This window comes from Podarcis muralis, chromosome 1 (assembly GCF_964188315.1).
Source record: "Podarcis muralis chromosome 1, rPodMur119.hap1.1, whole genome shotgun sequence".
NCBI classification, from domain to species: Eukaryota; Metazoa; Chordata; class Lepidosauria; order Squamata; family Lacertidae; genus Podarcis; species Podarcis muralis.
The window spans coordinates 83,876,745-83,904,625 of NC_135655.1; the positions used below are offsets into that span (position 1 = coordinate 83,876,745).

Consider the following 27,881-nt stretch of genomic DNA (forward strand, 5'->3'; position numbering starts at 1 on the left):
AACTGGACACAGTACTCCAGGTGAGGTCTGACCAGAGCAGAATACAGTGGCACTATTACTTCCCTTGATCTAGATGCTATACTCCTATTGATGCAGCCCAGCTCTTGTCCTCCCTTTGACCTGCATTCACTAATGGCTCTGTGAATAAGGAATCTGTAAACACCCATTTATTTGTTTTATTTGTTTTAAGGTGTATGTGTGCATGTGCAGCATGCTGAGGGAGAAATGCCAGGGCTCAAAAGAGAACCAGACTTCTACAAAGGCACACTATATGGAGCTATTCTGGCTACTCAGCACAGATCGTCAAAAACAAAATACAGAACAAGTTTTCAGTAAAACTTCTCTGGCAAAAGATCCAAGAAACATGGCTGTGCATTTATTTCTGTCCTAATCCAAAACCCCCAGGGTTCAGGCCCTTCTGAAAACAGAAGGAGGTACTGAGTACCAACAAGCCCTGCCTCAAATAAATTATTACACGGTACTCATTATTAAGACCTGAAGCACAGTGATCCACAGAAGAATGGGGAATCCTGGCCCTCTGGATGTTCCCATCAACCAGCATAGTCAATGGTCAGAAATGATGGGAGTTGTTGTCCAACGACTTCTGGAGAGCCAATTTCCCCACCCCGAGTCACTAGAGCCTCAAGACTCAAGCTTGACCATCAAAACATTGTAAAGTACGATATTCTCCAGCTTCTCATCGACTCCTGCAAATAATCATTTCCCACCATTATGTTGGCTCTGTAGAAAAAGTGCAACAGCAGGTCCCCAGTTCAATCTGTGGACACTGCAGCTGGAGGTCTGATTCAATATGAAATTGTATGGAAAGACAGGCGTGACCAGAAAGCGTAGTGCAGGGGGAGGAGAACTTGCGGCTCTCCAAATGTTGTTGGTTATAATTCCCACCACTCCTGGCCATTGCCTATGCTGGCTGAGGCTGATGGGAGCTGGAGTCCAAGGATACCTGCAGCTACAGGTTTCCTCAACTCCGAAGCGTAGGATAGTAGACAAAAACTCCCCGCTTTCGGGAGCCCTGCTTGCTAACAGTTCATGAGATCACTGCACTCCCTAAAAGGAAGGGCTTTCTGCAACCCAGTGAAGGAGATGGCGAAGCGCGACGCCGTAGAAAGAGAGGGCGGAGCTTTGAAGGCGCGGCACCGGCTCGCTTATTAAGCCAGCCGAGGACGCTCTAGCTCGTATGTCTTTAAATACTCTATGGTGACGCGGAAGTGAGTAAAAGATTCGGGAGCTTGTCTTGCGTCTATGGTCGGGACGCTGTGTAAGAAACCGGCCGTCGGCATTCCAGGTAAGGGAGGGTGTGTGTGCGCGGGGGTGGGGTGGGGGTTGTCTGGTACGAGAGGCTGCGTGGCGTTGCTATGGTTACTGCCTTCCTTCCAGGCAGCCGCTCCCCTGTATCATGTGCCCGCTGCTTGCTTTTTCCTGCCCCATAGGGTAGTCTCTGGGGTTTGGAGACCAGCTTGGGGTAGGTCATCTCTCCCCTCTCCCCCGCCTCTCCTCTCCCCAGTGGGCTTCCGAGAAGGCCCCTGAGACCGTCTGAGGCGGGGCGGCGTCGGCGGCGTCGTGTGGAATAAGGGCAGCCTCTTTCTGAAATAAGGGTAATTCCTGTCACTGTCACGTGCCTGTGTGCGAGCACCGTAGCTGCTGACTTTGGTGTCCGCACTAGGTTGGCCCGAGAACTTGTGGCTCTAAAAAAATCACAGCCCTGGGAGGTTAGTGTAGAAATCTCTATGCCCAGTGGGCTCAGACACTTTCTTGAGCAGGAATTCTGGTTGGCTGGTGAACTAGTGAGTTATTCACAGCACCTTGTTTTGAGATACTTGTAACTGTGATATGGGCTCTTGGGTTCCCAAGTGATGATTCTCATCTTTTTGTTTGCAGATGGCTCCTGGCACACCAAAGGAAATAATGCTCCAGAGCTTAGCCCATTTACTGCAAGAGTCTGGTGAGGTTCTGGTGGTTTGAAGCACCTCCACATTAAAGTGTGCTCTTTGCTTTGTTTTAGGTGGTAATATAATGGTCATACATTGGGGTCACAGCTACACCATAAAGCACATGACTTTCCTGCAAAGAATCCTTGGAACTGTAGTTTACACCTCACAGAGCTAGAATTTCCAGCTATGGTTCCCAGGATTCTTTGGAGAAAGCCATATGGTTTAAATGTATGGTGTGGGTGTGACTTTGGCTTTGGGGCCAGAGTTGGTAGTAATGACTGAATATAGGAACTACATGGGATGAACTGCAGTAGACATTGTTATCTTTTTTAAGGAGTAAAAAACAATATGCCACAGTTTTATTAACAGACATTATTCAGTAATGCCTTAGAGCCATTTCACATCTTGTTTGTCTGCATCAATTTACTCACAGCGCATGCTTATGGTGGGTAATGCAGCTAATCCAACTTCCTGTTGCATATATCAGGTTAAATGGGGGGCATTCGTTGGCATGTGCTAATATCTTTAACATACACAGTAAAGCACCATGTTAATATCTTAAACATGTGTGCATAAAACACAGCATGCAGTGAAAATGTAACATGCAAAATAGTAATTGATGTTGCCACTTTTATTTGGATAAATGCTGGATGTTCTTCAACCTGTATTCACTGAGGGAAGTTCTTCAGAGAAATCATGCTTCCATTCTTGTGGTTGGTTATAAGGTTATTACTCTAGTAGGGCAGGGTTCCAGCCTGTCCTAAGACTCTTGTCCAAGTAAAGGAAGATGGTTGTAATTCCAATCTAGGAACCAACTCTTTATTGATGTCCTTCCTTTTTATTGTAAACTGTATTTGGAGATTTGCAAGTCATTGGGGTGTGGGTGGAGTAGCCTGGGAGAGTAGGAAGCCCTTCATATTGTTCCACTGAACTGGAATTTTCTTTCTGTGAGAGAGGTAGTGATGGTTCAGGAAAGTCAAGAATGTCCAGTACTTAAAGATTATGCGATGAGCACAGAACTAAGACTGCTGCATCAGAAATAACTATACTGCAACGTGTAGTACTTCATTCACATTCAGTAGGTGTGACAAGGCTGTGGAGTTATGGTGGCAGACGTACAATAAGGGGGCTGGAGCAAATTGCCTATGAGGAAAGGTTATAACATTTGGGGCTTTTTAAATTAGGGAAAAAAGGCAAGTTGGGGAGGACACAATAGAAATGTACAAAATTATGCTTTGCCTCTCTTGTAATACTGGAACTCGGGGTCATCCAGGTAAACTGAACAGTGGAAGACTCAGGGCTGCATCAACAAGGTATTGCTTCACATGGTTAAACTACAGAATTTGCTGCCAGATACAGGCAGACCTCTAAATTCCAGTTATTGTAGTCTTCCTGTAGGTGTCTCATTGACCACTATAGAAAATAGGACTCTGGATTACATCAGCCTTTGGTCTGATTCAGCAGGGCTCTTATGTTCTTATGAACCTTTCTTTGTGTGGTTTGTGATGGTAGGGAGTACATATGGATTTATTATGGATTTATTAATGCTAATTATTCTTTTTCTTCAGGAGACTTGATTCTGGATGGTACTAGCACCTTGACCTTATTCACCTCCACACTGCAGATTCTCACTCAGATCTTTGAGCAGCACCTATTACCACGAAACCAGAACCATGGCTTCATTGCACTCTCATCACACCCTGCTGAAACATCTGCCATCCTTCAAGCCCAGTTTCTCTTTGATGTCTTGCAAAAGACACTCTCTCTGAAGGTACGTGCCAAAGTAGGAGTCTGTGAGCAGCGGATCTATGCTTCTTGCCTTATCTTGCAGTGAGGATACTGGTGTTGATGTAGCTATATTTCTCACTTTTTTATACAGGTGATAGTTTTGAAAATTATTTTAGTTGTATTTTATTTCATCAGTCACATTGGGAGGACTTACTCTGAAAGGTAGCAGAAAAGTATTAGAAATAAAAATTAATTAATTAAATATGATTACAAGGCATTATTTTTAAAAATGCACTGTCCTTGGCCTGAGTTGGACCATTGGTCCATGTAGCCCAGTATTGACTGGCACCAGCTCCCCAAGAGCTCCAGAAAGCATGGTGTCTCAGATGCTTTTAAGTGGAGATGCCCAGGATCACACCTGCACCTTAGTACAGTGGTACCTCGGGTTACAGACGCTTCAGGTTACAGACACTTCAGGTTACAGACTCTGCTAACCCAGAAATAGTACATTGGGTTAAGAACTTTGCTTCAGGATGAGGACAGAAATTGTGCGATGGCGGCACGGCAGCAGCGGGAGGCCCCATTAGCCAAAGTGGTAGCTCAGGTTAAGAACAGTTTCAGGTTAAGAACGGACCTCCAGAACGAATTAAGTTCTTAACCCGAGGTACCACTGTACATGCAACACATTAGTCTGACTGCTGACCTATGGCCCCTCCCTGCTACTCTGCTGAACCCCCAATGCTGTTAATGTTTTACATGATTCCTTGGTCAGAGTCTGTCTTAATTGGGAAACTTGCTTTTTCTCAATCGATGCCAAACCCAGTTGAGTTATGGCTTAGTTCCTTACTAAATTGGCATTCTTACCTCTTTACGAATACAGGCAGCCATGTGATTTGGTACAGAAGCAGCACATACTTTCAGTATCCTCCAGCATTTTGTGTCTGATGGTGTGCTTAATAAGTTTTGCATGATTCAGGACAGCTCTGATAAGAGAAATATTATATATTGCCTCCAGATGAGTTTGTTTAACCAACCAGAACAAAATGTATGGAAGATGCTGATATTCCCATTTTTTTTAAATCACATAATGTCTTCAAGTGTTCTCTACTCTTTGTCTGGAGATTAGGGTGTAGGCAACAGCAGAATGAGCCAGGACTGACTGGCATAAGGCTGAGGGGGTGGTGGAAGATTGGAAAAGGAACTAGCTTCCTCTTGGCTGTAAACGTATATTCGTGCCGTCTGTTCAAGCAGACAAAAAACAGATTGAGGGAGTTGGGATGAACTGTGGTTGCTGTTCAAGAATGCTCAGTAATTTAGTCTTAAAATAACTGAGGAGATACGTAGTGGTAGAGGTAAGGCAATATGAAAAGTAATCTAGCTGATAAACTGAAGTTAAAGCGTGGAGACAGGAAGTCTTCAGCTGATCTGCATTACAAATTTCAGGTCTGTTTGCATCAATTATTTAAGTAGGAATATTTGTATCCATTTCCTGAACTTGCAGATTTATTCTGATGGTGCAGTCTAGGATATTCCTGTTCCCCTCCTTTCTCATTACTCACAGGGGTTAGTGGCAGAGCAGAGAGAAGGGACAAAATCTTTGTATACTCCTTGTTCACTGATAGAATATGTGGCATTCTGAAGGGCAAAGACTTGGAAGGAGGCAGGAAGTCTGAAAACAGTTCAACCAAACTTGGTACCACCTACATCCCTTCAATGTAGTGCTCTCTCTTTGTGTGTGTGTGTGTGTGTGTGTGTGTGTGAGAGAGAGAGAGAGAGAGAGAGAGAGAGATAGTACTAACTTTTCTATATAATCACTCAGTATGCACACCAGTTTATATATATATATATTATTTAGTTAATTTACATACTGCTTCAAATGCCCACAGAATTTTCTAAGCAGTTTATAAATCCCTACAGAAAGGAATCTATGTAAGAAATACAATACAAATTGCATATATTCTTCCTCCTAATTATCAATTTCACATCGTAAGTAACATAAAATTAAATCTCTCTCTAAACAATATATATAAGGTATACCACCTAAGAATCACAAAAATCAATTGTGTACAAAACATCAAAATATATAAATATACATCAAAATGAAACATAATTACATCATTGAAATGTCATAAATATTATTTAAAAAACGCATAATGTAATAGTTAACAAGTGATATCTGCGGCAGGAAAGAAGGGCAAAGGATGTGGTAGAGTCAGATTTGTCAAAACAAAAAAAATTCCTTGCAGTAGCACCTTAAAGACCAACTAAGTTAGTTCTTGGTATGAGCTTTCGTGTGCATGCACACTTCTTCAGATACTGAAGAAGTGTGCATGCACACGAAAGCTCATACCAAGAACTAACTTAGTTGGTCTTTAAGGTGCTACTGCAAGGAATTTTTTTTGTTTTGACTATGGCAGACCAACACGGCTACCCATCTGTAACTGGAACAGTCAGATTTGTGTCAATGATAGATGCTAATAAGAATCTGTTTGGTGCTGTGTAGAATCTTCCTTCTGTGAAATAAGATTTGTATCACTTAATAACCAACTTCATTAGTTTGTGACTTTTACCCTTCAAGGTGAGTTGTGTATATTGGGTTTTATCTCTAGGGTCATTGTTCAGGTTGTTTCCATTGGGTATGTTTGCTCTGCTGGTCATGAGGTTTTTAGCCAGAGCAGCAATGACACACAGATACGGACTGAAATGTGCTTGCCACTTTCGTTATCTGTGCTGTGGGCCTCTGGTGTTTGCATGAGTTAGTGCAATAAATTAAATCTCTTCACCCAAATGGATATTTTGTGTTGAAGTTTGGAAAATCCGAGTTCCAGATTAACCTTTTAAATGAAAAGGGATATGAGAGTTCTTTAAAGCATCTACATGGAAGCTGCTGGTGCAGTCTCATTCCCAACAGATGCTCTGTGAGGACACATGAAGCCTGTATATATTGAGCAGGGTCTTAGATTTGTGCTTGTTGGTAGGATGTTACTCAAGCCAACAAGAAGGGTCAGTGATGTCTGTCAGATACAGAATTCCCATTGGGAGCCATGGGCAGTATCCAACGAACACACCTTGTCAGTGCCAGGATTTCCACTTGCACAACAGGACTCTTCCCCCCTCGCCACATCCGCTCCAGAGAACAGGGGAAAGCCTCAGAACAGAGGTATGGGCTGCATATTGGGAAAGGAGGGGTCCTGTTGTGCAAGTGAAAATCCTTGCAGTGATGGGAGACTTACATAGCCCTATGCACTGGATACAACCACAGATCTGTTATTTGTATCTGAAGCCCTCGTGACAGCCTATCATCACCACAGTATCTGATCTGCATGCCTTTTCCTCCTCCCTAATCTAGTGTAAACTCTGACGTTTGTAATTACCCAACACTGCCAGATAACATATTTTGATTATTATACTGTATAGGTCCATTCTTATGTGTGACCCATAGGGCCCTTTGTGTTGAGAAACTTTAAATCAACTTAGTATTTAAAGGTGGTTTTCCGCTTCACTTTGTTCCTTGCACAGCATGCACTGTCATTCGTTTGACTTCAGAGTGACTTTGAACCTCTCTAGCTTCTGCCTTGTGGCTGTTGTTACTGGTTAGATTCTCACTATCTTCGCACATGCTACTATGATGTGATCTACTAGTGCAATAGCCTGCTTTGTTCTATTTTTAATGTGGGCTTTGGTTAGCAATCTGGGCAAAAGGCCCACATCCTTAGCTGATACCAATTCTTGAATTTCACTGTTATATTGGATTAGATTGCAGTTGCATTTGGTTTAATAATAGTGCTTCTACAGTGAAGGGAATAGTAGCGGGTTACTTTGGGGCAGGATGAGGAACAGGGAGATTGCTGTTGGCGAGACCATGTGGGAGAATCAGTTGTCATTTACTCTGACCATGCTGATAAGATTGTGTGTTTTGTTTTTCCAATCCTTTTCCTTCAGGGAGCTCAGAGTGCAACATATGGTTCCTTACCCCCATTTTATTGTTACATCCACTCTGGGTGATAGTTATGCAGAGACATTAGAGATCCATGATCAGATCTGTTGTCTTGATTTCTTTTCTTTTTGTACAAAGCAGCTGCTGGGAGATACCCACCCACCTTGCTTCTGTTTGATTCTAATAGGCAAATAATGACTTTTGGAGGCAATTTTAATTGGGAAAGGTTACCCTATTCCCTCAGCACTGAGGTCCCAATCTTCTACAGTTGTTTTGAACAAAAAGTTTTAAGAGATGTGCCATCTGATTGCAGCTCTCTGGCATATAGTCCAGTTTGGCCCTTAGTGAGCCACATAGCTCAGCAGGGACTCAAAACTAGGCCTCCCTGTTCCAAGTCAGACACTTCATCTATTATATTGCACTGTTGCCAGGATGATTCTGATCCTCCTGTTAAATTTGGTTAACTGAATTGTGGGTGGGGGTAGGAAGAGACAGGTGCATCCATCAAGCTTCTGGGACACCACTCCTGGAACTCCTTCTGAAGCAGCAATTGCTAGCAAGCAAAGCCCTGCAACAAGGAGTAGGGAGGGCATGGGGAGGGCTTTGTGCTGGTGTGTGTTGGGGAATAGTTGTTAGCACACATCTTCTGCTAGGTGCACTTTTCTGTTCGGAGAATCCAGGAGGAAATGTAGATGAATGCTAACTTTCCATTTCTTTCTTGTCTCCCTGGATATACTTCTTTAGTATATAAAGGAAAGAAAGAAATAATAAAAGGCGGGGTATAAATCTAAACATAAAACACAATGCTCCTTAAAACCATTGTTCCTGAGCTTCAGATATCCAAGGCTTGTCGTTTGAGAGTTGGTGTCTATGGTTTGAATAAGTGTGAATCTAGAGCACCAGCAGCCAATATCGTGTCCTGCAGATGCTGTGGATAACAGCCCCCATTAGCTCCAGACAGCATGGTCTGTGGTTGTCAAGGGTGACAGGAGTTGTACTCTATCATATCTGGAGGGTATCACGATTGGTTATGCTACAACATCTGATGGGCACCACATTTAGCTATCACCGATCTAGAGTGTCACGAAAGTATAGAACTAGTCTGGTTTATGTTCTATTGCTTTCCTAAGCACTGTTCTCTGTGAGATAGCCTAATCTCTAAGAGAAAAGCAATCTCCTTACAAGACTTGCTTTCTCATGCCCTTAAATTGCATGTGGCATGCTGTCAGGCTGTGACTACTCAGTATCTGAACTTTGGTAGTTTTTTGTGTTGGGTGCAAAGTTATGTATATAATAGAACATGTTACCCTGGTGCCTGTTCACAGCTTCATTTGCCACTTTTGTAGAGCATGGGGATTAACTTCAGAGATGTTATATTCTGAAGTTGTGGATTGGGCATCATGAATCTTGGGGTGTGGGATGGGTGCTCCATACTGCAGGGACACGGGTGGCGCTGTGGTCTAAACCACTGAGCCTCTTGGGCTTGTTGATTGGAAGGTCGGCGGTTCCAATCCGCAGGACGGGGTGAGCTCCCGTTGCTCTGTCCCAGCTTCTGCCAACCTAGCAGTTTGAAAGCATACCAGTGCAAGTAGATAAACAGGTACCACTGCAACAGGAAGGTAAAGTGTTTCTGTGCGCTCTGGTTTCCGTCACGGTGTTACGTTGCACCAGAAGCGGTTTAGTCATGCTGGCTACATGACTCGGAAAGCTGTCTGTGAACAAATGCTGGCTCCCTTGGCCTGAAAAGCGAGATGAGTGCCGCACCCAATAGTTGCCTTTGACTGGACTTACCGTCCAGGGGTCCTTTACCTTTTACCATACTGTGGGGTGGGGCAATGGACTTGTAGAGGTGACTCCTGTTGCTAGTGGGTGACTCCTTTCTTCATTATCACTCTCCCCCACTCCTTCTGCTTTAGCTTGTTCATGTTCCTGATTATGCCCTGCCAATTGATGTGAAGATTTTCCCCTTCAAGTCTTTGCGACGTTTAGAGGTGAGTCCCAGATGCTTAGGTGAGGAGCCTCTGGAATAGGGGCTAGATGGTAGCTTGGCCTATTTCTGGTGGCTACTGTGGGGTGAGAAGCTGTGCTGTCCATAGCATGCACAGAATGGTGGGTGGGACTAGAGTGGGAGTGCCATAGTTTTTCACGGTAGCCAAGCAATTTTATTTTCCTGCACTTTGGACTAAAGTAAGACTTTCTAAATCTAGAATCAAAATATTTGATTTGGAGAAATGGCCTTTATAGGAATCAAGACTGAATTTAGCCATGCTGTTACATGGAGGCGAGGGAAGTCTTTGGTTAAGGAAAGGAATGCACGGGATACTGTCTCAAGGGGAAAATAATGAGGGCCTAAAAGTATGTGTGCCCTTTTCTGTAGAAGAGCCCTTAGGCCTATGTGACTTTTTATGTGCTTTGCCCTCTTCTTCTTTCTCATCTCCTGACTCCCGGCTTTCTCCCTTGCCTTAGCTGAAGTGTGTTCCTTTGCACTATCTGCGGGGCCTGCGGTGTGTCTATTCTCAGTTGGAGGCTTTAACCTGTTCCAAATGTGTGAACTCTCTGAAGGTGAGTGAAGATGCCTAACTTGATTGCTTTCTACCTCAGGAGGGAAGGTGCTAGAGCTGTTTTCAAGAGAGGCTGTCACAGATTCACACTGTGCATGCTGCTCAGTTGCATGAATGTGCTCCCAAAGATTTTTATGTCCCCTCTACCACTGAAAACTATATGCTGTGTTAAATCTCAGGTCAGGAGTGATTTAACTAAAACTAGTACCTCAAAATTTCCTGTGGAGTATGCTAGCCAGGTAGAGCTGCCAGCTGGCTTGCTCTTGAGCCTTTGTTTTACGTGCAGGAATTAGCTTGTGAAGCTGTTCACAGCATTGAGGGGGGCTTACACATCTGTTAGTTGCTGTAGCTCAAACTGCTATTCTAGACCTTGCTCCAGACCTTGTTCACAAGATGGTAGGCAAGATGCAAAGACAGCTCCTTCTTCCTTGTCAACTTGTGTTTTATCCTGCAGGAGATCATCTCTGCATGTGGAGGGGACCTCAGTTCTGCCCTTCCATGGCTAGAACTACAGACTGTCAACTTCAGCTATAACTCCATTGTAGCCTTGGATGATTCACTGGTATGCTGGAGAACTGAGAATTGGGGGAGATGTAGTAGGTGATGAGAATGGCATTTTACTTAATGGAATACTGAGACAGAGGGTAATTGTACAATTGTTTTCTGGCAGCTTGGGTTTCTCATTCTGACAGTCCTCTTGTTAGTGTTAGTCCTTCTGAGTAGGTCAGGTAGGACTTGGGCTTTTGGATGGCTGTGCCATAACTGGCCACCTAGTCTTGAGGCTGCTTGCTCTATGGGGTTGACTCAGTTGCCATCACTAACCTCTTATCCCTTCTTTCTTGTTTCTGATAAGCAATTGTTGAATGCCCTGAAAGCTCTGGATCTCAGTCATAATCTCATCCAGGACTGTGAGCGCTACCTGACAGTAAGTATCTGGCAGAGGGCTCAATACCACCCTTTTGAAATCCATTATGAGCAGTTAGCAACTACATCCTTTCTTCTTTCTTCTTCCTTCATTGCTGGGTTGACTCTTTTCAAGCCTTGGTAACATATATTGGAGAACTGTGGATGTGGGAGAAAGGGGAAGGGGGATTTCCTACTTTGTGTTTAACAAAACCACATACTTGAGTAGCACCCCCCCCCCCTTGAAGTCAAACATTCTTGTGAGCCTGAGAGGAGACTTCACCTTCCAGTGTGTTGTATAGTTAAATGTGAGGGGGCTTTATTTATACTATATAATTCTTCTTACAGTAGGAATCTTGGACCCTGTGCACTCATTCCACCACCCCCTGGCTTTTTTCTTCTTTCATACTATTAGTCTTTCAGGGGCTGTTTATGTGGCAGAGCCTTCCCCTCTGCCAGGGCTGGAATAGATTCCTTCTAGTTCCCAAGTGTTCTTTCCATGATTGATTTTGTTGAAGTCTGGATCCTGCCTTCCTACTAGAAACTGAAGGCGGCTTCAGCATAAAAATGCAAATGGTATACAAACTAAATTAGCAATTAACAGCAAGTGCTTCTCAAATGGGTAGCTGTGTCTGTGTTGGGAGAACTGCCAGTCCTCCTTGGGTGCTGGCTTCCTCCTCCTACTGTGATGCTGCTGCCTCTCCTACCCCCCCAAGTGCCACATGTGGCTGTCTGAGCAAGAGCAGAGTTGAGATCATGTGCAGCCATGGCAGATTTCCTGAACAGTTTTAAGTGAAAGAAGCCCTCTGCCAAGAACTCTAATCTTTGTGCTGTCATGAGCCTGAGTGTGTTGGGTTCTGCTCTTTTGATCTGCCATGTGTACCTTACGTTAACAATATGTTCTCGGGGCTGGGGGTTCACTTTGAAGGTTCAGTGTAGCGGGGAGGATGTGAACATGGATGAGCAATGTGGAGAACTGCCTTGTTTTCTTTACAGGTGCTGACAGAGCTGGAATATTTAAATGTGGCTTATAACCTCTTGCCCAAGATGCCTGAACTTGGGCTACACAGCCAGGCTAAACTGGTGACTTTGATCCTGCGGTACAACCAGCTCGATAGCATTAATGGTAAGACTGTTGTAGAGCTGCTGATATGTGGGGTAGCCTAGAAACTAGGTCATGCCGCATTGTACCAGACTGAAGAAAGGAGGCCCACAGGGTGGCACAGTATTGGGGAGAAGGATTCTCTTCTGACATTACTCTACTTCCTTTTCCATAGGTGTGGAAAAGCTTCCCAGCCTTCAGCATTTGGACATTGCCTATAACCTGCTGCTGGAACACACTGCGTTGGCACCACTGTCATTGCTGCACAACCTGAGAAGAGTGAGCACTCAACCTGATTGGTTATTTATTGCATTTATACCCTAACTTTCCACCAAGGAACTCAAGGCAATGCACGTGTTTCTCCCCTTCCCCATTTCATCCTCAGAGCATTGTGAGGTAGGCTAGGCTGACTGTGGGTGACTGGCCCAAGGTCATTCAATAAGCTTCATGGCTTATTATTATTATTATTTTGCAAAAAAATTATTGGCTTAGGGGGGATTTGGATCCTGGTGTCTCAGGCCTCCCCCAACGCTATAACTACTGCACTTCACTGGTTCTGATTGGTGGTCAGTTTATTAGTGTCTGTTTAGTGGTTTGGGCATTTGAGTAACACAACATTATAAGACTGTATTTTGTTTGAGGAAGGAGGCCTTGTTATTTAAGGGTAGTAGACAGTAGATGCCTTTGACACTCCTAACATATCTCTCCAACTTACAATGGATTCCCTGTCTTGTAGGGAGGGAATTGTTCTGAATACCCATGTGGTATAATGGTTAGGGTTACAGGACTAAGAAAACTTGAGTACAAATTCTAGTGAACTCTTCAGGGCTAAGCAATCTCAGGCCATTTCCCGTCTCTTGGCTTCACCTACCTCCATAGGGTTGTTTTATAAGATAAAAGAGGCCAAGGAACTCCTTGAAGGAAGCTGGAAAGTAGAATTCAAATTTTCCTAGCAAGAGTTCAGGGGAAAGGCAGTGAGGTACATGGGCATAGCCTGGGGGCAGCTCCCCCCCCCATCAAGTAAATCAATAATAAATACTTAACTAACTGAGGTTCTGCCCCCTTAAATCCTGGCTACATCCATAGTGAGGTAGACAAAGTTCTGGCAATTAGTAGTGTTGTTTTGTTAAATGAAACATACCTGTTCTTTTTCTCCCCACCCCACTCCTCACAGCTACACCTGGAGGGGAATCCTTTAGGGTTCCATCAGAACCACCGGCCTGCTACCATAAGTCACTTGTCTCCTAGAGCTATCTCCAGCAATGTGAGTATATGTGGTCATCCCAACTCAGATGTAAAGATGGCATAGCATGGAAGGCACTTTCCTGTGGTCTACTCTATTTAAATACTTTTGTATGGGAAGCAAACCCTGTGTGTGTTTACACACTAGTAAGTAAACTGTGTACCAAAAAAGGTTGCTCCCCACTTTTTGCCAAAATGTTCTTCTCCATCTGTGAACTGAAGTTGGGGTCTGTAGCTCCAGAAATCCTTGTTGGCTACTCTGGCTACTCAGTCCCATATAAAAGGATGCAGGACTTGCATTTCCACCACAGGGAGGCAGCACAAGAGGTGTCAATCACTTGGGCCTGTTGTACAAAGAGAAGACATCTCCTGCTCTCCAACTAGGGGTAATGTTGATTTAGCAATTTGCTGAGCCCAGAAGCTCAGTTTCCTGTTCCTGACTTCACACGCTCTATTGGTAAAGATACCTGGACTGAGCCTGAGAATTCCATGTCCATCTGCAGCAAACATGGCAATTTTTTTAGCTGGGGCAATTAGAATAAGATCTACCATCTGACTAACCTGTTTAATGCCTGGTAAAGAAAGCTCATTCGTTCATATGTTTTATTTGTGTTCAAGGACAGTTTTTAACTCTTTCCATTGTTTAATTGTAATTCTTTGAAGGTATTTTGTATAGCCAACCATCTAGCTATATCTGTATTTTATGTGGCTCCTTTGCTATGGCATGTGCATTTGTAGGAAAGGGCTTTTCTGATTTCTTGGTTATGTGAGTGACTAGGAAATGGGGTTATTGGTGTCTTAACTGCCATGTTTTGTTCTAATACCAGTTCCTTCTTGATGAAGAGCCACTGTCTGCTTTTGACCTGAGGGTGAGTAGGGTATACAAGTATTACTTTTCTAGGTGTTGTGGTGGAAAGAAGAGGGGGTGGGGTGCAGAACTTCTTGCTGCTGGAAACTGTCTCATCCTCTGTGTGATCTAGAATATCTTGATCCTTCAGAATAATGGGAAGCCAATAATGGTATTGTTGTCTCAGATGCTATTGCTTATCCAGAAGCCTCTCTCCTGAAGGATGTATCGTCATTTAAGGCTACTGAAACAGCACAGGCTAGCCACTTCTCAAAGAGGAGGGTAGAGGGTGAAAGAAGAGAGAGGTCTTCAAACCTGCCATTCTTACTTCTCTTGGGTTCATTCTGTCTCTTTCAGCACCTCTCAAAGCTGGATCAGGCTGCTGTCCAATCACTCTGCACCTCAGTCTCAGAGAGGGCCCCGACAGACCGCAGTGCCCTGGAAAGTTCATGTGCTGCAGACCAAAGTGACAGCCAGTCCCCTGCAGAGAGCAGACCACCTCTATTACCCCCTCGGAAGAGAAATAAGGTGTTCTTGCTGCTTGGAGTGTTCAGGAATTGTGGGAGGAGAGGAGAGAGGAGACTGTTCATCTACTGGTGGTTTGTGTACCATGTGATCACTCACATTAACTTGTTCAGGAGGAGTTGCAGGAACATAAACAATAGCAATGCTTTGGATGTGGTTTACCATTATGAGAATGAGGCTGGCCTAGGGTTTGAATGCCCTCCCACTCCTCTTCCAGTGCAGCCACACAAAGGTAGCTTCTGCTTCCATTCTTAGATTAACTGCAGTTCAGTGTGTCATTCATTCCCTAAACTATGGATAACCTTAACTATGACTATTGAAAACAAGCCAGCTTCATTAACCATGGTTTGTGGTTGGCTTGTTTCCACTGGCTATAGTTTAGATTAAACATGGATTGTCCAGGTTTAGATGATGCAGCATTATTGATCCAAAATGGAACTCATGACCATGCCAGAGGAGGAGGTAGTGCAGCAGCTTGCAGAGGGAGGCTAGGTTCATCCTTGTAACAATAAACTATATTTTAGCACAGGGATGAGGAAACCTGTAGCCCTATACATGCTGTTGGACTCCTACAGCTATCCTCACGGACCATTGGCCATGCAGACAGGGGCTGATGGAGCTCTATTCCAACATTTGGAGAACTGCAGGCTCCCCATCCTTCAGCCTTGTCTGAACCAGTCCAGCATGGAAGAAGATCTCTAATATCCATCTACAGTGCTCCTCAAACTTCAGTTTCCATCTGTTGTTAGACTACAACTCCTACAACTCACATCATCCCAAGCTAGCAGAGATGATGGGAGTTGTAGTCCAACAATAGCTGAAGACTCAAGTTTGAGAAACGCTGATCTAGTAACTTTGTGCAGCATTCCAAGCTCTCTTTTTTGGCGTTGTTTGAAAGGTGGTGGAAATGGGGGGATAGTTGCCAAGAAAACACTTTAAGGTTTTCAGCAAAAACACATGTAATTAGACACTTCTAAAAAAGCCTTCTTTCCAAAGGTGTGAAGCAGTTAATGATAATATTAAGGTATTGTAATGCTACCATTAAGGAATGTGAGAGAGCCATTTCCAGCCTAAACTTAACAGCTTATCTCTCCTTCAGGGGCAAGTGAAAGTGCGCAGGGCCAGCATTTCAGAGCCCAGCGATACTGAACATGAGTACAGAAGCCTGCCCGTCTCGGCAGGTGAGGCACATGGCAACGGGGCTGTGACCAGGGGTTGGGTGTGTGCAAGATACCGTTGCAAACTTGGGAGGCTGTCTGTCATCCCACAGGTATAGTTCGGCAGCACCAGGCAGAGATGGAGCGCATGGACAGTTTCCGGGATCGCTTTGGTACCCGCTGGCTCCAGTACAGGCGACACCTGGAAGCAGATGGACAGGCAGCAACCATCACCCCTTCTGGCAGCCCCACAGTAGAATATCTGGGCAGCTCAGGCGAGGCTTCCCAACAAAGCAAGAACACCGTGGAGGAGCAAAAGGTTCCTGAGGCCACAGAGGAAAAGGAACTGGAGCCGCCTATGCCTGAAATCCTAGCAGAAGGCCCCGAGGCAGTAGTGGAAACTGAGAAGATGCCAGTTAAAGAAGATAAACGCCAGGAAGAAAAGCCAGAAGGTAAATGCTTCTGCTCTTAACTCACTGTCCACTTCCATAGGAAGGTGAGAGGCAGTGGGCATTTGGGCTGGCATATGGTTAGTGCTGAAATCTCAAAAGATGCCACCACGGTGAAAGACATCTATAGTATTTATATTTTCTTTTCCCCCTCCTGTCTGACTTCTGTCATGTCTTATACCCTTTGCCTGTGTCTTTGCCTGCATTCTATCCCTGGCTAAAGCATTTCGTTCTGCAAGGCCTTAAGCTGCGAATATGCCCACATGTATTCCTTTTCCTGTTGGAACAGGGGACTCAGTGAACCCTCCAGTACAGGGAAGGAGAATCGGAGCTGGCCAATGTGGGCCAGATCTTGATCTCCCCCACTGCCTGTGGGCCAAATTGGATAGGTAGGAGGAGCCATTCACCTGTCCATTGCCTACAAGCCCCTTTTGTGTCTTTACCTGCCCCATATCTGACATAATATAGGACAGTGGCTTCGATAAAACTGTCTTATGGGGAGACCTGCTGGGCCTAATTAGGCCTATGGGACGGAAGTTGGCCTTCCCCATTCTAGAACCTGTTCATATGCAGCTTACTGAATGGCCTTGGACTCTGCATAGGTGTGAGTAGAGCACAGTGCATGATAATGTTTCATGCAGAGTCCGTCCATCCATCCATCCATCCATCCATAAATAAATAAATAAATTCTGTCTCAATGTGCAGAGGCCCTGCCTGGGCCCCCTTAATCAATACTAAATGTGCTCAGTCCTAGCTTCTGTTACAACCCTAATCTGTGGTGGCAGAATTCGTAATGTTGCCAAAAAACCTAAAATTAAAAACCAATTGAATGACCAGAAAACATGCAAATTCGTCTTGCCTTAAAATCTGGGTATTGTGATACCATATTTGTGGTGTGGATACACGTTGACAAGTACACTTTGTTCATATCAACAGTGGGGAACATGTGACCTTGCAGATGCTGTTGGCCTCCAACTGACTGTTGGCCATCCTGGCTGGGGCTGATGGTGCTGGAGGTCAACAATATCTGGAGGGCCACAAGTTTCCCCACCCCAATTTAAGTAAAGGATTCTTCTTCCTAGAAAGTGCAAAAAGGTAATGCCATTCTAAGCTAGCAAGCCCTTGGCATGTTACTGATGGAAAAAGGAGATCCCAAATTGCTTGGGCTTGACCTTTATTTATCTTCTGGGTAACTTTTATGGTGCAAACCCTTTCTTTCTCTGTGAGGCTGAATCTCCCCACCCATCCACCCGCCACTGCCGAGAAATAACACCTTGAATTGGGGTGCTGAAAGCTATTTGCTTGTTAATAGTTAACAATTCACAACTCTGTGTTTACTTTCTACCACTGAATACCAACCAGATGCCATATCTGTGATCTTTCATAAGGGGAATATTTCCTGTTCAGTGTTGACAAATCTCGTCATACCATACAGAAATTGGGAATCCTGGCTCCCTCTGTGCCTGACAGTAAGACACATAGCATTCCTTTTTCAAAAGGAGTTCAGAGTGACATTAAGTCCTCCTGGACTGAGAGGTATCATTGGCTGAGAATGATGGGCATGTGAAAGCCCACGGAGCCAGGATTTCAATCTAGGTACATGACGTCCCAGTTCCAGCCCTAGGGCAGACTGCATTATGTGACAAGATTCTTCCAAGAAAATTACTTTGCTTGCATCATGTGGTGCCCTTAATTTCATACCTGCTTTAGTTAAAGCATTGCCATAACTTGTCTTTTGCTTTCAGTGGGCTTTGCAACTCTGCAGTTTCCATAGGCAGTCTTTGAATATGTGGGGATTTGCAGACTTTCATTGTTGCTGGGACTCTGGATGCTGAAATAGGTAGAGACTAATGTTCTCATTTATCTTGGCAGTGGAGCTCTATCAGCCTGTGCTGGTAAGCCAGATAGAAGATGGTTGTGACCCAGAACCAGACTGGATCTTTTTGCGGATCACTTCCCGACACATAATGGAGGTGGAGCTAAGAAAAGGCAAGGTTTTGCGCAAGCTGGAGCTGAAAAGCCTTCGGAAAATAGAAACCTCAGAGATGCAGTGGAGAAGGATGGTGAGTTCCAGTTGCTTTTGTGGGGGACAGGGTTTCCAGTAAACTGACCACCATGAACTCCAGTATAGCATTGTCTAATGATTGTGTGCAAGTATTGGCTGGCTCTTTCCAATGAGCTTTCCTTCAGGCAGTGCACAGGTATATTAGATTATTTCGGGTGGGACATACGGTGTAGATTAGGCTGGGCAGATCTACCAAGTAAGTGAGAATTCTTGTCAAAAGGAAACGTAGTACAGTAGATTATTTTTCCCCCCTGAAACAGAGTTGCTTACTCTAGTCCATACTTTCTGTTTCAAATCCACTACTACTGCTACTATAAAGCACATGATCACATTACAGCTGGATGGGTGGTAGCTGGTGCTGGCACCATTTTGCACAGTTTCTGTTCAGTTTTCTTCTTATTTCCCAACAACTTAATGAACGACAGTGTCAGCCTTGTTTTTAAGCATCTAAGGTTTTGTGGTAGCTTGAGGCTGCTTGGTTGCCTTCTGATGATACAGAAATTGGAGCACCAGTACCTGGTAGTGTATGTAGAGAGGGCACCTCAACAGTACGTGGAGGAGAAAGTTCTCTTTTGCCCAATATGTAGCTAATCTCACTGAGAGGAGAAAACCACCCTATTCACAGCAGCATTGCACTGGGATATAAATATCCGAGAGAGCCTTGTGGTGGGCTCTAGCCATGTCTCCCACCCCACTGTGTATTTGGGGTCTGCTCTGTCAGTTTCTTCAAAGGAGGCATTCTGGGGTATAGTGGGTTCCTTATATTCACTTCACTACAGCTGTTTTACATTCCATAATTGGTTTCAGCCATGCAAGCATAGTCTGACATTGGTTGCAGAAGTCAGGGTCTTGATAAACCTTCCTCCTCCCCATCTGGAGCAAACAAGTTGCTAGTCATTCTAGGTGTGAAGATGAGCTTGGAAATATGTGGGCGATGTTTGCTGAAATCTCAGAACATAAGAACAGCCTGCTGGTTCAGGCCCATGGCCCATGTAGTTCAGCGTCCTGTTCTCACAGTGACCAACCAGAGGCCTGTGGGAAACTAGTGAGCAGAAGAGGAGCATAAGATCTCTCTCCTCTCCTGTGGTTTCCATCAACTGGTATTCGGAAGCATTTCTGCCTCCCAGTTGTGGAGGTAGATCATAGTCATGACTACTACTACTACTACTACTACTACTACTACTACTAATTTTTTATTTATACCCCGCCCTCCCCAGCCAAGACTGGGCTCAGGGCGGCTAACAACCAATAATAAAACAAGTTGATTAAAATACAAATAAAATAAAATAAAATAGTAGCAGCAGGTGAGCAGTTCAGTGTCCTCTGTAGCTCTTCCTTGTCTCTCTCCCCCCACCCCAATGGCTAACAGAACAGGGGGGTGCAAATTATTGGGTTACCTTGCCAGAGAGGTTTTCGAGGAACTCCTAATGCAGAGACACACAACTTGTGCTAGGATCAGCAAGTGGCTGCAGTTGCCGGTTGGTCCAAGTTAAAGGGACTGGGCAAAGCGGTCTCCATTGCAGTGTGCCTGTGAAGAGAGTGTGAGCAGGGCAGGTTTCTTTTCATTGGGGAAGCTTGTTCTGACCAGAAACCTCCCTCTTCCTGGCAGGACCTGGAGCGGGTGTTTCCTGTTCTCACACTGCACTTCAGCTACATCCGCAAGGACCGCCGGAAGCGCCAATACGTAGTGTTGGATGACCACCCTGAGCGGTGTGTTCAGGTAGGTGAGGAGGTGCTTGGTACACAGCTCAGATTGGAGTGGAAGGGGAGGGTGCCCCTGCAGAACCTTAGCTTCCCAAATTTAGAGGGGGGATGTTGTCTCTGAGATGGGGCCAGCTTGACTCCTAAGGACACAAGAGCAGCCCTGTCTGAACAGGTCAATGGTCCCATCTAGTCTACCATTCTGTTTCCCTCAGTCGCCACCAGATGAGTGTGGGAAACCCAGATGCAGGGTATGGAAGTTGATGATCATTTCCTGCTCCCCAGGTACTGGCATTCCGTGACATACGGCTTCCAAACCTTGAGTTTCAAAATGCCAAGATTAATAGGCACTTGAGTTGGACAAATTCAGGGACAAAAGGTCTAATCCCCTTTTAAAGTCATCTGAGCCACCGCATCTTGTGGCAACAAATTCTATAAATTTTGCATTTCACCTTATCTGTCCTAAATCAGCTGCTAGTCAGCTTGGAGAGAAGTGCAGTGCTTCCTCCGGTGTTCCTGGCCTCCCGCCCTCTCTGCCCAAGGCTAAGAAAGGTACTAGTTGTGATATTCACTCTGGTGTAAAGGGAGGCAGTGGTATCTCAGCTGCCCTCGCATTCTTCTGCAGCTGTTCTGCCCACTTCTTGCTTTTTTCTTTTTTTAAAGGACTTGCTCCGGCTGCTGGGACCCACCCTGGAGGAAAACCAGAAGAAGGCTGAGGGAAGTTCAAAGCTCCAGTGTCTAAAATGCAAACAGGAATTTGTTGGATTCTTGTCACTTGGACAACAGAATCCAGGCTTCACTATAGACGCTTCAGCTTTCTCTGAACAAGGTATGGGATGAACAGGGTATATTTTTGCAAAATGGGGGTCATACCTACTGGGTTGTGCTAAAGCCCTATAAGCTCAAAGCACTCATTGGAATGTGAAAACACTGTGGTTGACCACTTATAATCTGATTTGTTCTCCCTTGAAGAGGAGAGTTCTAAAATGGTTAGTAGGCTGGGCTCTCTTTGGGACATCACTTTGCGTCATCACATCACTTTCTGAACCTGTGTCTAGGGGATGTGGAGCCTTTGAATGAGTAAATTGGCTACTGCAGCTACTTTGCCGTCTTCCTAGATGTGTTTAGTCCTCTGCTACATCTGCATGTTTCTATGGTAGGACTTTTGCTGCCCAGCTGTTAAATTTCTCTATAATGCTATGAATTATATTGATATATTTTTTTTATGTTAGCTTTATATCTTTGTGAGAGTACTGTGTTATTTAACCATAAGTCATTGGCTTGGCTATTTGGATGAATTCCTTTGGGGTGGGGGAATGCATTGACATAGTATTCAACTTTTGCTTTTCTTAATTTTTTCGAGGTTGATTATGAGAGATGAATACAGTGCTTTGCTGCAGAATTAGCCAGCGAGACCAGAGCATCAAGGGATGTACATGGGAACTCCCTTAAGGAGAAGGCAGGACGGCAAGGGACTAACATGTTAGACTTTGGGTCCCCAAGAGTAGAGCCTGGTGCTTGATTAGTTTGCAACTAGGACTGTGGCTGCCAGACCAGGTTCTGCTATGTTCCTCTTCTTCCTCTTCAGGTGCCACTACTCTCAGTGAGCCCACCATCTGCCCCAGCTGCTCCAGCGACCATGTGGTCATCTTGCCCTGCGAGGGGCGTTCCAGCACTCCATTGCTTCCTGGGGAAAGCCAGCAGGAGGCCGAGTCGGGAAAGTTCTACACTGGCGAAGAGACTACCTCTGAAACGGGAACCGGCTCCAGTCCCCGGATCCAAGAGCTAAGCAGTGACCAAGGCAGCGCTGCCCATTCTAGCTCCCGCAGTTCGGAAGGGGCAGACGGCAGTGGCAGCAAGAGTGGCTTGAGCTCCAGGGGCCGCTACTCCTTCCTCAGCCAAACGGATACCAATGGCGGGGGCCTGTTGGGGAGCTATCAGTATGGCCCTTCCCGTGGGCCCACCCCTCCCCAGCTCTCCCTGAGCATGGAGCAGGAGGAACACTGGAATCTGAGTCCCCGTGAGTGCTGGCAACCTGGTAGGGGTGGGTCTGCAAAGTCAAGGGGAGCGCTGAATTCTGCACAGTTAGAGGGGGTATACTAAAAGAAATGTCATCCTCTGCCCTAAGACTCAGTATTAACCTTAGTTAATATCTTTGAAACTGCCTTAACTCCTGCCACTGCCCAGGCTGGTATTCCTATAAATAGAATTGTGGTTTTTTTCCTGCAGAAGTGAAGCAGGAGCTCCATCTGCTGATTGTTAAGAGCACTATGTGGCTATTTATTTGAATTGTTTAGTTTTCAGCTGCAATTTTGAATGCAGCCAAGAGGCAGTGACTTGCTAATGTCTGTGTAAATGTCTGCTAAAGGTTTGGTGGTGGCTGCATTTGGATTGGTAGTGCCAAAGTAAGGCGACAGCAGGCAGATTGCTTTAATTCAGGCCTGCCTAAGTGGAGTGGCTGGGGATGGAGCTCTTTAGGGGGGTGTTACCAACAACCTCCATTGTTGCCAGCATACTCCCATCTCTGTGTAGGAGCATCTGTGACCCTGAAGTTGCCTGTCATAGAGTTGGAAGGGGTCCCTAGGGTCATCTAGTCCAACCCCCTGCAATGCAGGAATCTCAACTAAAGCATCCTTGACAGAGGGCCATCCAACCTCTGCTTATAAACCTCCAAGGAAGGAGAGTCCACCACCTCTCATAGCAGTCTGTTCCACTGTTCTTCTTTAGTTAGTTCTTCTTTAGTTCCACTGTTCTTCTTTAGTTTGAATCTCCTTTATTGTAACTTGAATCCATCCCCTCCAGTGCTGGAGAAAACAAGCTTGCTCCATCTTCCTTGTGACAGCCCGTTCGATATTTGGATATCATATCTCAGTATGGCCAATGGTCAGAGGTTGTGCTTCCAACAGCACAGGTTTCCCACCCTAGTTCTAATCTGTGCCTTTTCCCTACTTCAACTTCTATTAGAGCTGGGTTTCATAGACCATAATATTATCTGGGTGAGTGGACATGTATTCTGGGAAAGCTACATGGCACAGAAGGGGAATTCTGCATAGATCTGGTACTTTGAAGCCCATTAGCAACCTTCGGAATGTGGTCCACATTTCCATTGATCTATCTAGCTTGGCATACTCTAGCAGAGGGAGGCTTGCCTTCAAAAGAGGTGGGCCTAACAATCTCTATTTTGATGGATTCTAAACTCTGTGGCCAATTCAGGTATGACCTTGTAACTGAAATAAACCCAGTCTGGATGCAGTAATAGCTCTAGTTTGATACAGGCACCCATGACTACCTGGTTGCAAAGTTAAAATGCTGCCGTTGACTGCTCAACCCCACTTTTTTTTTCTTTTTAAAAACTCTGTTGCCCCCTCAGCCACCCACAGTACTATGGACATGCAGGACTTCTCCTCTGTGGATCATCGGCTCAAGCTTTATTTGGACATGGAGGTCTTTGACAGGGCAGAGGAGTTCAAGTGCTTTCTGAAGGTAAGAAAGGCAGCTCTCCACAATACTGACCATTTAAGGTGGGTGGGAACACATCTGGATTTAACTTAGGCATTGACAGTCATGTAGGTTGGTGTTTTTTCCTGAGGCTCATAAGACCCTGCCTTCTGCCATGTTTGTTCTAGGTGGCTGTTGTGAAGAATGGCCGACCTGGGGAATTCTTGGCCCTCCTGGTGGCTTCAGACACCCACTTCCACGTGCTGGAGATTACAAGACGGATTAGGTGAGAGGGCTATTCTTGGAGCAGTTCTCATTTGTGTTCTGTTTCCTGTCTTGACATCCACTTGATATGGCTAGAGCAAAGAGAACCTTCCCGAATAAAGAAAGACCTCTATTAAAATCATATAACACCTTCAACCTATGTTACCCGGCTTTGTCTACTACCCTAACTAGTAAATAGGTGTTTGAGGTCCCTGGCAGAGGGCTTCCCCCATCACCTGCTTCCTGAAAACCTTTAGCTAGAGATTCCTGGGATTTAACCTGGGATATTCGTTCACACAAAACATGTGCTCCTCTCCTGAGCTCTGTGCTCCTGACTGAGAAAACTCTTATCCCTTCTTGGTGTTCGTCTCTGCCAAAAAAAACAACCCTCCTTGAGCTTGCTGGGTAAGGTGGGCCCTACCTTGCACTGACTTGACACATTTGGTTCTTCTGCACCAGGGGACAGCCGTCTGCTTGGCTGAAGAAGGGGGACAGTCACTGCCTGTCTGACCTGTCTTGCCTGGAGGTGGGGCTGTGCCATCAAAGCTTGCATATGGAGTTTGCGAATCCCTGCACCTCCTATAACCTGCTGCTTCGCAACCAGAGTCACTGCAGAAGATTTCTCCAGTGCCTGACATGTAAGAGGGTGTATGGGGCTGTGTGTGCATTTGTACAAGCTTCCCTGATCTTGTCTCTGTGCTGACAGGGGAAAAAAGTAACCAGAATAATGGTGGCTTGTGTGACAACCCCAAACAAGTGCTGTGGTCAGTGCAGTTCTGCTAAGCCTGTTGACTAGAGGCCAATACAGTGTGGTACAATAGAATTCCTCTTATTTTTGGTTTGGCTTAACTGCCTTGTAGCCTTTGCTCAGATGGTCTTAGAGAGCCAACTCTAGCTACTTGACTCCTCCCTGCTTGCTGCTGTGTGAGCTTTGGTTTCCCACCCACCCATCCAAGCCCTATGTGAAGGAGGGCTCTCTTCTCTGACGCAGCAAAATTTAGTCTTGAGAATTGGCCCTTGCTGGCTGAGACCTTTTACCTGGAAATTTACCTTGAAACCGCCCAAGTATCACAATTGCATCATAACTTCCCTCAATATCCTCTCCAGATCTCAAAGAGGAATTGCCGGCCAAAATCAGGAGGAAAATCCCAGACGTTACTGTGGAGGAAATGAATCCTCAGCATCCGTTGTGGTAAGATGCCTATTGCCATAGTACAGTGTAAATGAGGTTTTAGCCTACAGGTGGTGCTGTCGTGACAAGGACACAAAGTGGGAAGTTGTAAGTTATGCAGGCGAGGAATAGTGGTTGGCTAGGATAGGAGCAACAACGGAAAGTGAATTTGGTGGAGGACTTGCCTCAGTCATGTTGTGTCTGTGTTGTAGGCCATTGATTGAAAAGGACCTAGCAAAAGAAGCTGCCCGTGGCTTGGCCAGACCCTTCTTCTACCTGTTGGCATACCTCATTCAAGGTATGGATGTGCTGTTCCTGGAGTCATTTTCAGCCTCAACAAGACCCTTGCGTGGCTTGATATAATTCTGTTGCATAAGCCGACTGTCCAACCTCTTTTTCCCCAGGGGCTTCTGCCTTTCCTGTGACTGTGCTCAGCACCCATAAACATATCTTCCTGGTGGAAGAAGATCACCAGTGGCAAAACATCCCACCCTCTGCTGCCTCAGACACTGGCGCTGAGAAGCAGGCAAAGAAGTGCTCCCGGCTGAAAGGGAGTGAACCAATCAGCAGCATCTGTGGTGTTATACTTTACCGTTTCTCCCCTTGTGACATGAAGCTGCAACTTTACGATGAGGTACAGGTCACAGCATCAGCACTTCTTTCCGGGATACTAAAATGCTTGTATGGAAGGGGGTAAATGCTTCCTTTGGAAAGGTGAGCATTATTGCAGGACTGCTCTCTTGCTCGTAGCTAAATCTACTGGTTCCTTGCAAAAGCAGGTGACCATCTCTGGTCTGAGTAAGGAAGGGCAATTCTGCTTGGTCAGGAGGTGTAACTCAGACCTAGCAAGCAGAATTCAGTCCAGGGGCTTACTGCTGGGTATGCCCATTCCCTGATCATCTGAACTGCGCCTTCTTCCTCTGCAGGTCCTGAAGGTGGAGAGCACATGGCATTTGCGAACAGAATGTCCAGACTTGCTGGCTGATCTGGTAGAATGGCTGCGTGTGCCCTGGGAAGAGATGTTCTCCATTGCTCTCCAGAAGACTGTTCTTGAGGTGTTGGACTGAACCAAAGAAGCTCTGACTAATATGTTTCTGTCCCTGTTGGATTGGAAGGACAAGTTCTTTTTTGAGCCACTTCCTAGAATGTGGTGCATGACACCATTTTGAACTTCGCGGCTGTTGCAAATCGCAGCGGCATCTGGGAACTGTAACCGGAAAGCTTGCATCTGTCTTCTGTTTTGACAGTACAGAATCCTGGCCATTTGCAAGACCTCTTGGTGGCTGTGTAGGTCACTTCCTGCAGGGCCAAGAGGTGAGCCAGCCGCAGTCTGACCACATATTACTTCCTGTTAGACTGGAAGAAGCTTCAGGGTGGCCCCAAAGCCAGGACTAAGCTTTCCACAGCAGTTCCATGTGCACTCGTCACTTTCTCTTGGGTAGCAGCTACTGGAGATCCTAACTCTCCTGGATTCTACACAAAACTGGACTGTTCTGATCCAGGTAGCGGCCTGGCACTCTCACTGCGGATCTTGGGAAATTGTCTGACTTTCTTTGCTTAGCTGTGTAGGCCTCACTTTCCAGACTGGCCAGGTGCATATGCTGCAAATCTGTCCCTGTGCTGGTTGAACATTCCTAAGGGTTGCCTTAGCTATGGGCACAAGGATATGAGAACTCTCTCCTACACTTTGTGGATGTGGAGATATTTGGGCACTCAGGGTATGACACACTGGAAGCTACTGTCTTCCCTGGGACAATTTTAACTGTGAAACTTTTATTTTTTGGTGTTTAATAATAAAATGATTTTTAACTTCTTTTGATTCTCCCTTGCTGAGATGATGCAAATTCCTAACTGGCTTCGATTTTGCAAGTAACTGATGCTGCTGTTCTTTTGAGAGTTGCCCTGCATAGGAAAATACTGAGTTTTAAGATGGGCTGTGGCTTCACAGTCTAACAGGGGTTCTCAAACTTGGCGCTTCACTTTTGCTGGAATAAAAATCCCATCATCCCTGACCAGTGTTCAAAACTCCCAGCCTTTTAGGCGCATTTTGCAACAGGGAATTTCATTAGTGTGAGCAGTTTGAGCTCTGGGTACAGTACTGTGCCTAACATTTCAGATTAAAACTGCAGAATGTAAAGAAAGGAGGACCTTTTTCTGCTTCTCCACTTCCAGCTACTCTCTGAAGACTGGAGAAGAGACCCTCCCTCTTAAGAATATTAGGGGGGTGGGCCAGGGAAGGACTAGACCATGTTGAAAACAAAGATAATATTTTAGCTGCAGTTCATTTATTTTCAGCTTTGTATTCTTGTTATAAAAAAGCACATCTAGACATTCTGTTGTTGTACCCATAACCTAGGCTTAAGGTGCCATTTAGCTCCTAGCTTTCATAACTCAGTTTCTAACACTGTCCCTAACCACTGGTCCTGCTAGCTAGGGATGATGGGAGTTGTAGTCCAACAACAAGTGGAGACCTGAGTTTGAAAAACACTGGTCTAATAAAAGTGCTTCAGTTGCAGACTTCTGGGGAGTGCAGGGAGATTAAAGTGCAGGGTCTACACTTTTGCCTGGTACTCCAGTGACAACATAGGGAGTGTTGCAGCAAGCCTGGTGGTGATCTTTGTGTCCCCAGGAGACCTCAAGTAACTATTTTCATAGTCATTGATGAAACCTCCTTCTACAGAGGCCTGTTAAGCTGTCAAGGCTTGCTGCCCCCTTCTTTGGGGGCTTCCCTTCTACTAGGTGGCTGAAATCTGAGGAAACGTGTAGGGGACACTGTGCTGAGCAGACCAGGGAAATTATGCAATCTCCACCCCCAGTTTCATCACCCCTTGTTCCTCTT

The 27,881-nt window shown here is 45.4% G+C and overlaps 1 protein-coding gene across 5 annotated transcripts; it reads left to right on the forward strand.

Annotated features, from left to right (window-relative positions):
• The first annotated feature begins 1,156 nt into the window (after positions 1-1,156).
• STK11IP (serine/threonine kinase 11 interacting protein) lies at positions 1,157-26,855 on the forward strand. Of its 5 annotated transcripts, none has more exons than XM_028740831.2 (25): positions 1,157-1,306; positions 1,900-1,963; positions 3,521-3,723; positions 9,534-9,608; positions 10,084-10,179; positions 10,633-10,740; positions 11,032-11,103; positions 12,078-12,207; positions 12,359-12,462; positions 13,358-13,447; positions 14,253-14,294; positions 14,630-14,800; positions 15,897-15,978; positions 16,068-16,406; positions 18,276-18,466; positions 20,078-20,188; positions 20,833-20,998; positions 21,758-22,189; positions 23,540-23,652; positions 23,796-23,893; positions 24,331-24,509; positions 24,979-25,063; positions 25,255-25,340; positions 25,447-25,676; positions 25,969-26,855. In XM_028740831.2, the coding sequence occupies exons 2-25, from the start codon at positions 1,900-1,902 to the stop codon at positions 26,107-26,109; spliced, it is 3,408 nt and encodes a 1,135-aa protein (XP_028596664.2). In that variant the 5' UTR covers positions 1,157-1,306; the 3' UTR covers positions 26,110-26,855. The 5 variants fall into 5 exon arrangements, with proteins under 5 accessions (XP_028596664.2, XP_077789860.1, XP_077789859.1 ...); XM_077933734.1 differs by lacking the exon at positions 1,157-1,306 and adding an exon at positions 1,444-1,483; XM_077933733.1 differs by lacking the exon at positions 1,157-1,306 and adding an exon at positions 1,577-1,616.
• Positions 26,856-27,881: the final 1,026 nt, after the last annotated feature.